The sequence below is a fragment of the Dermacentor silvarum genome, chromosome 3 (genome assembly GCF_013339745.2).
Source record: "Dermacentor silvarum isolate Dsil-2018 chromosome 3, BIME_Dsil_1.4, whole genome shotgun sequence".
NCBI lineage: Eukaryota > Metazoa > Arthropoda > Arachnida > Ixodida > Ixodidae > Dermacentor > Dermacentor silvarum.
The window spans coordinates 56,926,041-56,944,547 of NC_051156.1; the positions used below are offsets into that span (position 1 = coordinate 56,926,041).

Genomic DNA, 18,507 nt, shown 5'->3' on the forward strand with positions numbered 1-18,507 from the left:
CTGCTTGAAATTAGAATGTGGAAAATTTGACCTGAAATGCTTATGGGACTGTAGGGTGCGTTACGATGTAGTTATACTACTTACCTAAGATGCCTTCTTCCTGTCTCCCATCGGAGGCAGTTTGCCAAGCCGAGGATGCCACTTGTATCGTTCTCATCAGCGAGCAGCCAAAGAGTGTGTCCGTCTGGCATGTTCTCGTATTCGATCGCTTTGGACTTTAGCTCCTCGATCCAATGAAAGTTGTCGCTGGACACATCGAGAACCTCAGGCTTCGCTTCTTCGAGAATACCTTTGGTTTTCCTCAGTAGCAGCAGTGTTGTGAAATTATTTGATTTCAGACCAATTACGGTGAACCCATAAGAGTTGAAAAACGACTCCACGTCGTCTTCTTTGTGTACTTGAAGTTGAATGCCGCCCATAGACATTAAAACTTGCTCGGCAGGTGTCACGGCGGTGCGCAAGGCAATCAGGATGAATCCTTGTTTTTTGCTTTGCACTGAAAGTTGTTGAGCTAGAATTTCTAACTGGCTGGATCCCCACGTGGTAAGGCATGCAACAAGCAAGTCAGCTTCGGGCAGTTTTTTATTTGGAACTGCAGAGGGATCCCAGTGAAGTAAAGTGGTTCCTTCTGGAACATTCACCGATGTGAAGTTAATGTCAGACGGGAAAGCGACAGTGTAGTCAACGTTTAGCCTTGTTTTTGCCATAGCAAGAAGTTGAGTAAACTGGGAAGACAGAATGCAGTGACTTTTTCCGGTGACTAACTCACAGACTTCAAGTTTCGTGGCGCTAGTGTTTTCCACCACAACATCGAGAAGGTGTCTCAAGGGATCTTCTTCAAACAGAGCTGTCCCAATGACATCATTTTCTAGTTCTTTCTCGTAGGTCTCCATAGCTGATTGGATGATTTGCACTAGCGAGAGATCGGAACGGTTCATCTCTTCTTGAATGGAAGTGAGGGTCTTCAGCAGCCCCTGATTCTCCGCTTTATTTTTTAGGTTGTATTCCTTTACCTCTTCCAAAGCATTGTAAATGCATTTCCCAGCTTCGAGAGATTCGGATTCTTCACCGCAGTAGTTTTGTAGTATGCATTGCGCAGCTCCACTGCACGCGTCAATGTATTCTTGGAGGTATGCCTGTCTTCTCTGCCTGGTAGACTCACTGTCTATATGAGGCACAAACGCGTGCTCGTTGAGTACCATGACATCTTCCGTGACACGCTGTGGAGCGGTGTTGCACTTTAACCCTTGCAGAATGATGCCTCCGGAACGGCATGTACGCATGCGTTTATCGTAGACGTAACCTACACCTGCAAAGAAAATAGTCACGCAGCAATCCTTAGGCGAAGGTATAAGCACTAAGACGTTTCAATGTCAACAGTTGATTAGAATATAGTCACTGACTTTCCCGCGAAACAAACAGAAGAAAAACACGTTTTATTTGCAGGGATCAATAGTTTGTTTAAAGGACAGGATTTGTTCATATGCATTATTCATTTATGTGTTTACAAAGGTTTAAGAATATTGATGATGTTGAAAGCAGATTGTACCATCAGGCAAGCATGCGTTCGTTTTAATATAACGATACTGAAGAAAATCCGATGGTCCCGCCGTCACGAGATTCTCATTGCACGCCGCCTCTTAAAGGAGCATTAAAACAGTGTTTATTGAAACCGTCAAATGCATTTGCAGTTGAAATAGACAATTTCAGAAATACTTTATATGAAAAACATTTCAATGTATCCAGCAGATCGAGTAGTTATTGGCAATCAAAGATCGCTTTTGATCCTCGTCGCGATGCTCCCGCTGCTTCGTCGATACCTTGCACTGGGACGTCTACGGCGCAAAGGGCAATCTCCATGTCGCTCGGCCTACTGAACTACACCTTGGCGCGCTGTTAAAATTGGATTATGAATGCTCAACTACACGGCCCTTCCGACTTTGGCGCCTACGACGCGTCATACTGGGAGGTTCTCTCAATGTACGGTTAGATTCGCGGTGACTCATCCCTTTGCTGTCGTGCAGTGTACTGTATAGCATGAGCGGGCGTGTTTTCTCCGTAAAGTTCGTCATGTTAATTCTATAGTCATGTTACCTGTTAAATATTACATAGCAAGTAACGCGTTTGCTTTCGCAGTTATCGCTACAGTAATCAAACAATTCCCGTATGAAACGGTCGCTCGTGCGAAAACCGCCACACAAGAAATGGAGGGGAACGCGCAGTCAGGTTGGAGGATGACCTCCGATACTGCGCTGGCTGGCAGGTTTTAACGCGACAGCGTTAAAGTGGCCCTGAACTACCCGTCGGGCTTGGTGAAATAACATAGTCCGCGGGTAGCATACGCTGCTGTGAACATCTCAGCCCAGTTTTATTGTCGTAGGCGGTGCGTGAAGCTCGCAAGCGGAGCGCGAAATCGCCTTTCTCTCAAACGCTTTCGTTTCAAAGAAGCCATGATCCTCACTCTCTTTTGTGAGCTTTATTAAGCAATAAAGCACATTTGAATACGGGGCTGCTATTGGTCGCTGCGGTCGGCTACACCGCGGCCGCCGCGGGGTACCACCACAAGTCCACTGGCTGCTGGCTCTGGATGACCGCGTTTTGCTTACGTTTTGCGCGTCGTAGGCACAAAATGGGAAGCCGTGGCGTCTACGTTAACTCGATGTGGAAAATCGCGTTTGGCTAATGTTTAGTGCGTCGTAGGCATCAAAATCGGAAGTCCCAGCGTCTACGTTAACATCCAAAATGAAATTTGAACTGCCCGCCAGGGTGTCCTTTCGATGGCAGAGCGTTGGGGCCCCTCCCCAACTCGGCCTTAGCCTTCGCAGTGCAAAGCATTGAAATAGGAAGGGAGAGCACAGCGGAAGCTTTGTTTGATTGTGAATAATTCCACTTCTGCTGAACGCATTGAAGTACTTTTGCAGCAAAGTATTTCTTGAATAGCCTTTTTTTTCACTTTGAATGTCTTTCTCCACTTCGATAAATAGTGGTTTAGGAGCAGGTCCCGTTTAAGGGGCCCGTGTCGCAGAAAATTCGGCGTCGGTGTCGGTGTGGGCGCGTCGGCGTCGTTGGCAGAAATAATAATCGTGAACCTACCCGACCGCGCAGGCCATCCGCGTGGCGCAAGGCGTTAGTTAACAAAATTACATTTATCAAAGTAAAATCCGTCAGAAAAATTGTAAAGTACGACTTAACCACAACGTACGAACGTGATAGCGTCAGACTGTAATTTGAATATACGAGAAAACATAATTCTCTTACGCCGAAACCCAAACTTACACCCCTTTTCCAGCATTTCTACAATTCATGCAGCGGCGCGCCCTCGGTAACTTCCTTGCAATAACACCATCAAGATGGCGCTCGCCTCCGCGGCAGCCTTTACGGCAGCCACGTGCGGAGGCGAAGTTGGACAAAAAAGCTGCAGTTGCCGGTAATAAGCAGCCGGGGATCTTTTAATGCTATCGCGTTCCACTCTTGAAGGCGAAGCCTAAGCATCCTCCAATTTTTTTTTTCTCTGGCCAACCGCAGCAACAACAAGCGAAGATACATCGGCCCCCGGCGCCTCGATCGCCGACTCCAACAGGGCCCGAGCCGACCGTTATGGACACGGACGACGAGAGCAGTTCGGTGGAGACGGTGGATGAACGCGAGGACCACACATGTACCGCGAAAGGGATCGCACTAGGTCCCGCAAGGGGCGATGCGGTCGTTACGAGATATTACAGAAACCAGTCGATAGCATCGCGAAGAACCTCGACGAACGTTTTGCAACACAAACGGCACAGATGAACGAAATGTTCAAAAACGCGATAGCTAAGCTTTCCGAGCAAATGACACAGCTGTTCGCCGCGAACTCGGCTGACTCGGCGCGCATAGACGTCATAGAAGCGAGGCTCCCGCCAGCAGCGGGCCGACCGATTAGAATGATGAGCAAGCCGTACGCTAGACAGCAATAACAGAATGCGCAGCAGCAAAATACACTGACGGACGTAGAGACGCCACCGCAGCATGCAACCAAGTCGCCTTGATGGCGACGGGTTAAATTAAACACAAGCATCACCATGGCTAGGCATGAAAACAATCACAATAACACCAGCAAACAACAGTACACAATCTGGCAGTGCAACTGCCGGGGCTACAGGTGAAAGCGGGGTAATCTCCAGCAATTCATACGCAGCCGCGAGACGAAACCGGGCGTGATCCTTTTACAGAAGACAAACGGGTCGGTGAAACTAGCTGGCTACAAAGCCATAGACGCGGCCGCGACGGACAACAGGTAGAGAATGAAACGGGGTACATCACACGCGGTGGATATCACTACACCGAATGCTGCGGTGGGGTGGCTCTCAACGTCGGCGCTCCGGTCACCGCCGTGCTCGTTCGACCTAACGTCACTGTGGCGCAGCGAGAACTTGCCTTCGTAAAGATACCTCACGTATTCGTAGAATTAATTCCTAAGCGCGGCCGAGGACTCTTCGTCCTTAACGCATACAGTAAACCCACGCTGCAGCACCGATTCGGGGAGCTCCTCTGTGGAGCGCGCGCGGCCGCCGGCGGCGAGCCTCTGCTTGTTGCTCGCGACTTTAACGCGCCCCACGGATCCTTGGCTTCCACGCGAGAAACACGCAAGGTCAAACACCTTTGGCAAGACTCGTAAGACCAAAGGCTTGAACTCATCGTGAACCCCGCCGATCATACACGCAGGGGGAACAGCGTGAGCGTAGACACGCTACCAGACCTTGGGTTCGTGTCGAACGTGACCGCAGCGCACTGGCGAAATACCCAGGAGGACTTGGGGAGCGACTACTCGCTCATCGAGATCACGATAGACAAGGGTCCGGGCGGTCGTAGGACTACCCCTGAAAGCAAAGGCCGTAAACTCAAGCTCGTCAAGTGGGACACGTTTGGCAAGAAATGACCCGCCGTGGTCGCTCAGTGGCTATGGTGTCGAGCTGCTGAGCACGAGGTCACGGGATCGAATCCCGGCCACGGCAGCTGCATTTCGATGGGGGCGAAATGCGAAAACACCCATGTACTTAGATTTAGGTGCACGTTAAATAACACCCGATGTTCCAAATTTCCGGAGTCCCCCACTACGGCGTGCCTCATAATCAGAACTGGTTTTGACACGTAAAACCCCATAATGTTTTTTCGGCAAGAAACGAGAAGAAGGGGGGCAAGGTGACGAGCCGATTACGGACATATAGACGAATGGACCGAGACGCTCAAAATGGAGGTAGACGCGGCAACGTGCGATGTTCCGCCCTAGGCGAACCTCGAAGTAATCGCCGTAGAGCAGGCTCCTACACATGTGGGAAGCACAGCGAGCACACCTAAAGAGGTGGAAATTCCAAATACATAACAGGGCGTTGCGCAAACGCATAGCACAATTAGACAGGGACATCGAAGAATACGCGCTGCAAGTATGTAAGGCACAGTGGGAAGAGAGAGAGAGAAATAACATTTAGTAGCCCCGAAGGAACTAAAGCCCAAGTCCGGGCCTCCTGGTAGGCTCATGCCTCCTGGCACAGCGCGTTCTTGACGTGCTGCACCAGAAGCGGCCACCATAGTTTTTCAAACCAGGTGGGGGAGTGGTCCACTTCCTCCCAGCTGCCAGGACGCTGGTTGTGTTAGTACAGTGGGAAGACACGTGCAACGGCTTCGAGTGGCAGATGAGCGGGGCGAGTGCTTGGCGCCTCTTTCGGCACCTCTTAGATCCCAAAGAGACTCGGGCCGCTCAAAGCCGCAAGACTCGTAGTCTAGTAAGAGATTTTAAAGGCGATAACTTCCTCGATGCAATACGTGGCCATTATTTTAATACGGGCAAAAACGTCCAACACCCCGAATAAGACGGCGTCGCAAAGGAGAAACTAGACGCGGAATTTGGCGAAGCAGAAATTCGGACAGTCCTATTCGAGCTTAACACCAGATCGGCGCCCGGCCCTGACAGGGTTACCAAGACTCTCCGTAACCTAGCGACGAGTCAGTCTCTCGACTCGTGACATACGTCAACGAGGGCTGGCGTGTGGGCTCCCTTCTCGAAGCTTGGAAACTGGCGTTATCACGATACCTAAACCGGGCAAGCGAGTTACGCTCGACAATCTCAGACCGATTTTGCTCACGTCTTGCGTCGGCAAAGTCCTGGAACACGCAATTCTCAACCGCGTGACCGACTTTTTCGTAGATCGCGACGCGTTGCCGCACACCTCACTGGGATTCCGCCGCAATCTCTACGCACAGGGCGTATTGCTTCAGCTAAAACACCAGATCGTAGACGACACTACCAGCTCCACCAAGGCGATTCTCCGTCTAGATATTAAAAACGCCTTTGACAACGTTAAGCACGAAGCGATTTTAAAGAGTTAAAACATTAGGACTAGGCCGAAGAACATACATTTACATTCTAGATTTTCTTACAGGCAGACGCGCTAGCGTTGTCGTCGGCGGCGAGGAATCGTCGGAATTTGAGACGGGCCCGACGGGCACGCCTCAAGGCTCCGTTAAATGACCATTACTATTTAATTTAGTTCTATTCGGGCTACCCGAGAAATTAACACAAGTAGAAGGAATGTATCACTGTCTCTACGCGGATGACATCACCCTCTGGGTTCCCGCGGGAGGTCACGTCGAGTGAACGCTACAGGCGGGAGTAGATGCGTTTCAGGAGTATTTGCGAGGGCTCATGTGCTCGGCGACCAAGTCCGAACTGTTAGTCTACAAACCCACGAGCAGAGGTCGCAAAACCATGCCCGAAGAGGAACGGGAATACTCAAAGATACGCGTTATCTCGGAAGACGGTACTCCCATACCGCACGTAGACAAAATTAGTATCCTGGGGTTACACCTTCAGGCAAACGGATATAACGCAGAGACGCTGCGCAGACTTCATCGTTCGGTAGACGACACGATCCGACTCTTGCATCGCATCGCGAATAGTCGCAACGGTATGCGCGAACCCTGCGCGATCCGTCTCATGCAGGCGTACGCGATAAGTCGCATAACGTACACCGCCCCCTACCTGAAGTAGATAGGGTCGTTAAAAAAAACTCGGTGCTCGAATGACCCATTGAGCGAAATGCAGCTCCACTAACGTGAAACCTGGGGAGGTGGGAACCATGCAGTGATGCACCGCTAATGGGCTCATACTGACTTAAGCAATGGCTCTTAACCCCGCAAACGCGGCCTCCCCATTACGACGACAGAAGTGAAAATCTACGCTGGAATGACGAGCGGCAACACAGACAGCTGTGGAAGACGAGGACAACGACGAACGCGGGAGCAATGGCACGAGGGCGTGCCCAGGGGCGGATCCAGGTTTTTTCTGAGGGGGGGGTCAGCTTTTGATGATGATGATGATGATGATGGTAGCCTCTCTCATTTACCGAAGTTCACCGTTTCTGCTCACGATTAACCCGCGTTTTATACGGCTATAGAGCAACACCTGTAGCCCGCCGTGGTGGCTCAGTCAGCTCAGGCGTTGCGCTGCTGAGCACGAGATCGCGGGATCGAATCCCGGCCGCGGCGGCCGCATTTCGATGGAGGCGAAATGCAATAACGCCCGTGTGCTTACGTTGTAGTGCACGTTATAGAACCCCAGGTGGTCAAAATTAATCCGGAGCCTTCTACTACGGCGTGCCTCATAATCAGAACTGGTTTTGGCACGTAAAACCCCAGAAAGATGAAGAAGCCCTACAGCGAAGCCAGGTATCGGTTTCTCCGAGCTTATAGGGAAATGACATTACCCAAAACAGCCATGTGCTTGGCGGCTGTGCCTGATAATACAGGGTGTTCAAAACTAAGCTTGATGCTTTTCTTAAAATTAGGCACTGGGAGGCACGCGAAGACCACCTGTGCAATTAAGTTATGTGGCCAGGGGGGCACAAAGTGAGATGATAATTATCGCTGTGAGCAGCCCAATTAACTAAACTTGAACAATTATTTTTTGTCGACTGCAGTAAGTGGGTATGTTTGTATTGAAAACTTAGAGGCAGTCGTGTTTCTACACAGTATCAGTCGGAAGAATTATTCTAGCGTGTTCGTGCTTCGAGATATCCGACTCCAAATTTCCATTGTACTGCGCAGAGTTATCGACTCGACGCGAGAGCGGTTTATGCTTTGCGTTGCTGTGGAAGGGAGTCATTTTGAACATTTTTAGGGCATTGACATCTTGATGGGTGAAGTGTTGTCATGAAATTTGTGAATGACAACACCAAATTTAAAGCGGCAGTATGAAATATTCGTTAGCATAGCTAAAAAGGTTTCTGCTGTTCATGGTACCGTTGTTGCTTTTGATTTCAATAAAACTTTCAATACTTGGAAATCGGCAGTCACTTTATTTGTGTAGCCCAGGCAAGGACCATGCCCGGTCGTCTAGTCACCATTACGCACGCGCACTAACCTCCGGCTTCTCTGCGCGCGCCATTATCTCGGCATGGCAGCTGCCGCCATCTTTACAGGCTGCGCGGTCGCGTGTTACGACAGCGGTTACGGGTTCTTCGATTTTTTTTTCTTTCGCCAGCCGTGAGGGGAAGGGGGACAGTTATTATCTTTGCCAATGCCTCCGCCGCGTTGTCAGACTAAGCGCCGTACCCAACAGCCGCGGCACATCAGGGAGGAGCTTTGCGCCGATCCTCACTCTCTTGCATGCGTAATCATGCGAACGACAATTAAAATTTGTAGTTGGATATCTCGGAGCATAGACACGCTATACTCGCGGACAACTTTCTGTGGCAATGAAGGGAAAGCTACGGGCGCGTGGATGCTGCAAATGTGTTACCGCGCCAAGTAGTCCGGCAGCGTTTGACAGTGCTTTTGGTTGCTCGGAACAGACGCTGAATCGACGCAACTTCCACGTGCGACGATTTCGCGTTTGCCCAGACGCGGAAGGGAAAAGCCGCAAAATGAGTAAACTTTTACACTCAGTGGTGTGTTCTGTCTTATTTAACTGTTACTAATAAGCTGTTTATGTTTACTCTTCGCCAACATAAACCAACGTGGATTAAAACGCGGGACTCTTTTCAGAAGCACCCTCACTTGTGAGCGCTTTGCCTCCGTAGCTTTCCCTTCATTGCCACAGAAAGTTGTCCGCGAGTAAAGAAGGATTCTTCGAAGTGAAACTGTGTAGAAACACGACTGCCTCTAACTTTTGAATACGAACATACACACTTACTGCAGTCAATAAAATGTTAATTATTCAATTTTAGTCAATTCGGCTGCTGACTAGCGATAATTATCATCTCACTTTGTGTCCCCCTGGCCACATAACTTATTTGCGCAGGTGGTTTTCACGTGCCTCCCAGTGCCTCATTTTAAGAAAACCATAAAGCTTAATTTTGAACACCCGGTATATCTAGCCTGTATTGTTTCTTAAAATAAAATTTGGGATGATCTGTCGCAGGTTCGTTATAAATGTGTAAGCACGGGTCCATCTTTGGAGTTCTGTTGGGACACCTTGATTTCCTTAAGAAGATTCCTTGTGTTCGGCTGAGACACCTTCGTTTGCTTTGGAGCAACGCTCTGCTCCAACGCGGCAACCACTACGCTGGTTGTTTACGATATGCGAATCACCGCGTATGAAGACTCACGACGGCACCTACAGGAAGAACGATGTGGCGTAGTAGCCGTGAGCGCGAGCCAGCTAGCGTCTTGATATTTTGTTTCCCACGCGACGTCATCCTTTTACACAAGGCGCGCATCTGCTGCCGTTTCTCTAACCACGCGACGCCATCCTAAGCCCGCGCAATTCCTTTCTCTATGCCCGCGCGCTGGCGTTGGCCGCTGACGTCATGCTCCCCCATTTCGCAGCCGCTGCTCGAGGTTTCGCCCCGCTCCGCGAGCACGGCCACTCAGATAAACGGATCTGGTGGCTTTGAGCCTCCTATGCTTAATGTATGACAATACAGCTGCGAAATTACAATGAAAAACTTGTAGCATACGAACGGTATTGTGTTCGTACTGGATATTGTCAACGTGTAACTGTGATCACAATTGGTGCTACAGTTTTTAAAAAATCGCCTATGCGTAGTCCTTAGTTTAGCTGTTAGTTGTTATTATTTATATATGAACACTTCAGCGAGAGAGATCTTTCATTAAGCAGGTTGGTCGCGGAACCGATGACAGCCAATGAGGCAACCGTTGACACCCCAATGGGGAACTAAGTTGATCAGGCGCGAAGGCGCTCGCGCGGACATCGGCATGCTTGGCAAAAGGGACGTCCGCTCGTTCATTCGACGCCACCGACGGTACGAGTAAGGCACGGCCGGCGCCAGGAGGTCCAAGGTGTGCATGAGAAAAAATAACTACCGCAATCTCGCGACACCACACCCCTACGGAATACAACTAAGCTTGTGAGCGAGCTAGCTTTACTTCTACATGGCTGTTACCACTGGTACTCGCGAAAAATAATTTTGAAGAATACTGGTGGCCATATTTTTTGCGACAGGGCCATCCCCCTGTCAGCGCGGGGGCGATGCAGAAATCTGAGGGGGGGGTCAGGACATCCGGACATCCCCCCTGGATCCGCGCCTGGGCGTGCCGAGCAATCAGTGCGACGTGCGACCAAGCTTGTAGATCGTCGACACAGGCATCTTGCTACGAGCGCAACTTCAATTTAAACCGATGGAAAGATGATCCACACATACCGAAAATGGCTCGCGACGGCTTCTTTTTTTTCGTTTTGGCAACGAAGCACTCACTGCAAATTCTTTCGTTGTCACTCGGCAGTCACGTCGCTCCAATGCGGGCGGCCGTCGCGGAATGCACGTTGTTTCGCATTCGCCGTGCGCCGAACAGCCGCTATCCTGCGTTGTCGCAGTATCATGCTACGTACGAATGGGATGGTAACTGTTTAAACTGAGCCTTCGGCGCTATAACGTGAAGCTATTCCAAACTTTTATATTCCTATTGTGTAATCAGCCCTCCACGATAAATCAAAAATTTTCGGGCCACCCCCAACTTCGCCTGTCTGTCACGGTACGTCAAGAAAACCGCGATAGCTCCCCATCTTATATGATGTGTACGCACTAATTATGCATGATTAAACCGTACGAAAGAAAAATAATTATTCCTGATTCGTAAGGCAAGCCGAAGATGGCAAGCCGAACCTAAGGGCTCCTGACCGCCATCTTAGGGAGGGGAGATAACCTCTTCTTACACTTGACATTTTCAATAAAAGTTGTTTCTCTCTCTCTCCTGATTCGACGCCTTTTCGCCATTAGCCTTCTGCTATTGGTCAAAATCTTTCGGGCTGCGCCTACTTCGCCCGTCGGTCACGCGACATCACAAAACCGCGATAACTCACCGCGTCAAAGTGACGTGCGCGCGGTAAAGGTGCATTAATATGCCGAACAGAACTAAATGTTTTTCTGATTAGCCAGAGACTGCCCCCTTTCGAAAGGAATAGCAGATGGCCGCACGCCGATCGCTCAGGCACTCGCTACTCGCACCTGCCGGTGAGCATGGATTTCCTTGCGTTGAATGAACGTTTTTGCGTGGCGGTAAAACGATATCGATCCTAAAGTCCCAATACCTTCCGAAAAGTACCCTCATCCTTTGAACAACGCGGCTTCTCTCTCTCCTGTATGTCAGATTAGACGATGATAGCGCGTGCTTTCTATTCTTTGTAGTTCTTTCTTTTTTTTTCGCCTCTGAGCCATTTCGAAAGTCCATCTGGGCCGGCGGCGGCGGCCCGGCCTGAAGGCTTAAACGGGAGCTTTCGGAGGGGCACCACCGTCAACTAGCTTTCACAAGCAAAATGTATAGAAAAAACAAAACGAGCGTTTTAGGAGAGGAGACGGCGGAGGAGAGAGTAGATGGCGGTACTTTCCCGAAGGTACGCTCTAAAAACAGTTGCACCCTTTGGGGCGTATTTTTGCCACGGAACAATAATTGTCATCGGACTTGCGTGGCTTTCCTTTCTTTAACGCTGTGGGCCCGGCACTTCTCGGTCACGAACGACAAGAGCGTTATCAGCGTGACACAGGGTTCTCGACAGGAAAGTAGCAAGTGCAGAGTTAAGATAAGAAACGCAAGCAAGACACATGACGATTATTGTTGTATGGCAAAAATGCACCCCAAAGGGTGCAACTGTTCTTAAAGTGTATAAGGGCTTTTTTCCAGTTCTTTCGGCACGTATACAACGTCGCTCTGCCAACTCTTCCTTGCTGAGGATCCCCCTTTAGCGGCATTCTTAACCTTCCATTGCACGCCGGCGCGATTTTCGACCAGCTACCACAAGCTAAGTAAGGGGAAGCCGACTAATCGGAGACGTCGGCCCCACCCTCACTCTTAAAACAGTTGCACCCTTTGGGGCGCATTTTTGCCACACAACAATAATCGTCATCTGTCTTGCTTGCGTTTCTTATCTTGAAAACTCTGCACTTGCTACTTTCCTGTCGAGAACGCTGTGTCACGCTGATAACGCTCTTGTCGTTCGTGACCGAGAAGTGCCGGGCGCACAGCATTAAAGAAAGGAAAGCCACGCAAGTCAGATGACGATTACTGTTATGTGGCAAAAATACGCCCCAAAGGGTGCAACTGTTTTTAGAGTGTACGGTTATGTGCATTCATTTCGCTGGCTTGGCCCCAACAAAAGCTTCACCACTTGAGCGTGCTCCTCTCCTCATGTCAGCCAATTAGATAATAAAACCCGCTCAGTTTAGGCAGTGTTATTCATCATGAAAGCGAACAACGGTGACTTCCTATAAACGAGGAGAGCGTTTGATTGGGCTGTTCAGATAACGCTGCAGGTCACCGCCCGATGCTTGCGTCGGCGGTGACGTCAGTTTGACTTCAGAAGATTGGAATAAAAGCAGATAGGAATAGTTTGACGTTATAATGCCCCTTGTGTTGAAGTCCTTTTTGTTCATGGCATTTAACAACGCAACAGTAGCGTCAATGACGACGTTGCAGGGCAGGGCGTCGCACCGCAGCGCTCGCTTCCACTTTCTGCGTGGGATTGGCGAATGAGGCAAACAGCTATTTTAGGACGGCCTTGGGCGCAATCTTGTACGCGTTCCAAAATGGAACGAAGGCGGTCCGTTCCATCGAGCCGCACACGATTGGTCAATTTGATCGTCACGGTTCAAATTGATCAATCGTGTGCGGCTCGATGGAACGGACCGCCTCCGTTCCATTTTGGAACGCGTACAAGATCGCGCCCAAGGCTTGTAGCGTCTCTGACCAAGCAAGAGAAGTTGTTAGCTCTTCTCCGAAGTGATACAGACGTCAAATACGCGAAATACGCGCCAGAAACAAGTCATGTAGGTGCTTCGCATTCGACAGCTATACAGCGAACTCAATCAGGGAGTCGGACAACGTCCTACTTGATTCCACGCCTCATGTGCCAATAGGTGGCGCCATGCTTCATTCAAACCTCCAGCGCAGGAGGCCTACAGTGGTGAACTCAGGAGCAGTTATGACCACCTGTGGTTAGTTAACGTACGCTAGCATTCTTGGACCCGCGGTTGGATGCGAAAAAATAAAAAAAATGTCGCAGTTTCGCCCGAAAGGTGAAGCATCGATTGCGATAGCAAATTAGTAGAGAGCTATTCGGAGTATGGATAGTGGTTTTATCGGCTGCATAAACTTGGACACATTCGCTTACTAACTGAATTAACAATCGTGGTGTCAGCGCCCACAAGCAAACATGAATAGATCACTCTGAATGACCGCAGACAACGACTGTCAAAACGTTGGCAGCAAGCGCAGCCGCCGCAGCGGGCGAAGGCTCGCGCGGTCTATCACTTCAACGGAAACTGAGCGGCGAATGCACAGCGCATACAAAGGTCAGAGCCGTGTGGAGATAAGAGACGGCTAAGACGAGCTCCAACGCAGGGCAAACTGCAGAGAAGTTGTGCAGAGGAGAAGCTGTTGGCAGAGGAGAAGCTGCCCCCCCCCCCTCCATACCGCGCTGCCTTCCCGCTTTCATGCTTTCGCGTGGGAGATTGAGTGGCAAATACGCCTCTGGTGCCGGAGCACAGCGCCGCCCCGCCTCACTCCCTCCCATAACCCCACGGCCTTTCGCGCGACGTTCATTCTCCGTGATTGCGCGCGGGGGAGTTTGCCCTCCGTGATAGCGCGCGTCCCCCGCGCGCTTTCGCTCGCGCATACGGCACGCGGCGGCGATTTTATCGCCCTTGGAATCTATACGGAACCTCACGGCGATGGTGACGGCGACGGCAGAAATCGGGTTGAAGTGTCCATATAATTGCTATCGCAATAAAGAAAGCGAAAACATGCCATTGGATTCACGGTGCCAGAAAGAGTGACCGACTTGGAAACAGCAACCCCTAAGTACACTTCAGTAAACTTCACCGACACTCAAGGTGAACAACACAGGCGCAAGGCACCGCGGATGCTCCCACAGCGCGCATTTCCCGGAGTTAGCTCCTGTCCGGCTAGGTTAATACTTCGCGGGGATGCACACCGCCTCGGAGTCTCTTGGGGGCTGCCCGGCGTGCGACACAGTGGCGCCAAATGCCCAGGCCCACTCGAAGCGTGGCGGGCTGTTAGGCCATCGAGATCGCGATCTCTACACCGCTTGCAGCACGAGCTCTTCTGGGCTGCCGTTCTCCTTCTCTAGCCCTGTTTTTGACTCTGCCTCTGTATATAGTTACCGCGGCTGGCGATTGCCTGCCCTCCCGCTTTTGACGTTAGTGCGCCTGTTGCAGGGTTGGTCGAGATCTCGTCGATTACATTTGTGGTTGTATATTCGGCGGCCATATGTGCACGATATGTAGTACAAGCGAATGATGTATAACAAAGCTTTCCCTTTTATCACACTTCTGTTCTACGTAAGAAAATATCTCCTACATAATTACCTGTTCTTGCATATCGAGTCAAAACACGGCGTCATCTTAATGGAACAGCTCGACATACTGAGCGAATTCGGTGGTTCATTTCATTTTTGTGAAATCAACCGCTGAGCAGGCGTCACACGGTGTGTGCGCAATGTTGACAAATTCTCCAAAGCCGATATGCGCCACTTTGACACATGGGGTATCGAATCGTTAAATATAATAAATGTGTATCGTATACCTCTCTGTGCATACATCTGTCATCGCCATTTTTTTTCTCAACAAGTATATCTGTGGTATGATATTCGAAACAGATCCATGTGCGTTATCCTTGGGACACCGGTGATTGGATATGCTTAACCGGACTTCCAGCGGGCGTCCTATTTGTCTGAAACGCTGCACTGACATTGGGACATAATTCGGATGTCCGACGGACCAAGTGGTTTCATTCGGTAACCTTCAAAAGTAACGTATACTCAAACTCACCGGCACCCAGTCACATAAAAAACTATGTGTCACAGTGGTGTATATCCGTTTTGGAGGATTGGCGAAAAATAACTTGTAATTTCGAAATGAATGAGATTGAGTGTACTCATGATTTAGTATGACTGATGTACGATAGAAATTAACTAAACCGCATCAAAACAAATAAACATGTTGAAATTTATTGTGTAATACAACCCTGTCTCTGTTTTGTCAACTCCACCATCACAAGAATCCATCACGTAAAATCGCTAATTATACACCATTCGAGAGAAAGCATGCTAGTCGCATAACAGCCGCCAATCGCTTTCATAGGATGAAAGCACCGCCAACAATTTTTGTGCGCGATTCCAATTTTAATCGTGAAAATATTTGTAAGCGGGCGTTTGCTGTTTGAAAAATGTTTTGAAGCGGAGAACCGATATGAACAATCTGCAACAAAGCAGCGTCAAACAATTAATTTTCCAAAACGTCTCGGTGCGCCGCTGTTTGGAATAGAAAATTTCGTATTGCGCCTTTTTTTGTGAAAAGCGAAACACGCACGTGTTACATTTATGAGGAAGCGGGTTTCCTTGTCACTTCCAAGCTGTTTGAATAGTGGTAGGTTCCTCGGCGCCTAAAAAGACGATCGAGCAGCAATAAATCTTTTGACTCCCTAGCTGAAGGGACTTACCCACGTTTACTTCTCACTTTCAAGGAAAACATTATTTTTAACTCTCTACAAGATCCAGTTGTGTACCTAAAGCTAAACAAACCTAATGCGGAACCTTATAAACAGACCGGAAGCAGTGTCAGCACCCTTGCCTTATTCTTTTTCTGCGTCCGTCCGTCTACAGTGTACTAGAAGGCTTCTAGAACAATGTAGTCCGTCCGTCTCTCTCTCTCTGTGCGTGCATGCGCGGTGTATTCTTCGATGCAGAGTTTTGTCTATAATCTTGAGGTAAAACCTGAAAGCTGAGCGCGTAATTTTGTCTCAGCGCCTTCCTTTGGTTTACCTCCGACAATATGCTTTGCTTTTATATCTTTCTTTTCGCTGTGCATAAATGACACCGGTATCCTTGTGGCACGTATTACATCTTGTTAAATATTAGACGAAGAAGACGGAGACTAGCGCGCTCAGCACAAGCGGCTCGATCGTGATCTGGCGCTTCTGGACTGATTCGAACGGCCAGTATGGACGCGTTGTTACTGTCCTTCGGGCAATAAACTTCCCCTTTCCCGCCCTTCCAGTGCTAAGACTCCTTTGTTTTACACCTGTTGTTAAAATGTAAGAACTGGTATAGTCCAAAACCCACCTGATTCCGTTGCCTTCTTAGTCATCTCCATGTGAACGACTGGGTCAATGCGGCAGGAAATTATCTTTACGGGAAGCTTCAGGGCTCGTTTGGGATACGCAAGACTACTGCCGTGAATCATTGTGTCTATGAATGTAATCCAGTTGTTGTCCCACTTGAGCATGCCATTCGGCCCTGTAAAGGAAAAAAAAGTCAGAAGCCTGTACTGCTTAATAATCGTATACCATATGCCCTCCATTCCGCCCTTTTGCTAAGCAGACACTGTCCTGCAAGGGGTAGCGTAGTTAGCACAAGTGGAAGTGCTATCCACAAAGACCTACAGAAACTTGTTTTCTGTTAGGCAGAAAAAATAATCTTAAAAAATTTGGCTCTAGTTCAATTAAGAAAGCTGAGTATTAAGACAAACATGAGAAACATGCAAAAAAGTAATACAGTTGTTCAGTTTGATCGGTAAATGTAGTCTTGAATGAACTAGTGACGATGGAAGTTGCGTGCTGGTTTCAATCTACGCTGGTACTTTTATAAAAAGACTCGGGTGGTGTTTTCGGGTGACTAAGTGGAACGCCAACCTTGATGATGATTATTGTTGTTTATTGGCGCAAGGGCCAGGTGTGGCCAAAGAGCGCCAGGACGATGGTAATGGCTTGTTAGTGGTATATGAATAGTCAATTATATGAAGGTTAGATGTGGCATGGCTGTAAAGGGGCCTAAAAGCAGTCGCTGTAAAGTGCGTAAAATCTATACGTAATAAGATTATGGCAATGACTAATGATGTGTACTATAGACATGAACAATGCATTGCGAAAGAATGATATGACTTCCAAAATATTGCAGATGCAAGAATAAGCCAGAAGCACAAGTGCCTAAACAGAGCCCTTGAGACACAAGGGCCTGGAGGCATGTGCTATAAAAAACAATCACAGCAACATCCTCTGGAGAGAGGATGCGCTACGAACTTGTTGGGCTAATAACATGTAGCACAACATCATTCAGAAATGCGAGGACTGCTTTGGTGTTAAAGAGCGGTTCTTTACCGAGAAACATAGCGGGATGTAGAGGGACATAATAGCGATATGCTAGAGGAAAGTGTTTCTTTCTTTCTCTTTCGGCTTCCCGACACTCCAGGAGGACGTGGAGGACGGTGAGCCTCTCGCCACATCTACCACAGGTTGGAGGGTCATTACCACTCAATAGAAAATTGTGGGTGCCGTACGTGTGTCCTATTCTTAGACGACAGAATAGGACATCAGTTCGTCGTGTTTTAGTTGTACAGGGCCAGAAACCTAACTGTGGCTTAATCAAGTGGAGCTTATTAGTTGTTTCAGCGTCCCACAGACGCTGCCAGTGGCCTCGCAGTTTCCTTCGCAAAAAAGGCTTCAGATCTGTGGAGGAAATAGCAGCGGCAGGATTAATAGCTTGCGACGTAGTTGATGTGGCCAACTGGTCTGCTAGCACATTGCCCTCGATGCCTCTATGGCCAGGCACCCAGCATATTATTATATGTCTACGAGATTGGTAAATGTTACACAAGAGTGAGTAAAGCTCAATAAAAACAGGATTTTTATGCTTTTGTAAAGAGGTTAGCGCTTTTACAAGACTTAACGAGTCTGTGAATATTATTGCTTTTTCTAGTTTTAATTTCTTTATATGTTTCACCGCAGACAGTACTGCGTATGCTTCTGCTGTGAATATACTTGTTAGGGGGTTCAATACATCAGATTTAGAAAAAGAGGGGCCAACAGCCGCGTAAGATACGCCAGCATGGGACTTAGATGCGTCGGTGTAGAACTCCGAGCACGAGTACTTCAATTGAAGTTCGCGGAAATGCATTGCAATTTCGAGCTCAGGAGCGTACTTTGTGACCTCTACAAAGGATAAATCGCAATCTATCACCTGCCACTCCCAGGGCGGTGACAGCTTAGCAGGAGGCATTAGGC

At 48.9% G+C, this 18,507-nt stretch overlaps 1 protein-coding gene across 10 annotated transcripts in view; it reads right to left on the reverse strand.

Annotated features, from left to right (window-relative positions):
• Nucleotides 1-18,507, reverse strand: part of LOC119444370 (fatty acid synthase-like) — a 648,066-nt gene that overhangs the window by 582,293 nt on the left and 47,266 nt on the right. The window contains exon 8 of one of the 10 annotated variants that reach the window (XM_049663307.1): nucleotides 16,571-16,744. The exons of the other annotated variants lie outside the window; for them this stretch is intronic. Coding sequence (XP_049519264.1) covers nucleotides 16,571-16,744 — 174 coding nt within the window. The remainder of the gene's footprint in view (nucleotides 1-16,570; nucleotides 16,745-18,507) is intronic. 10 annotated transcript variants of the gene reach the window in all.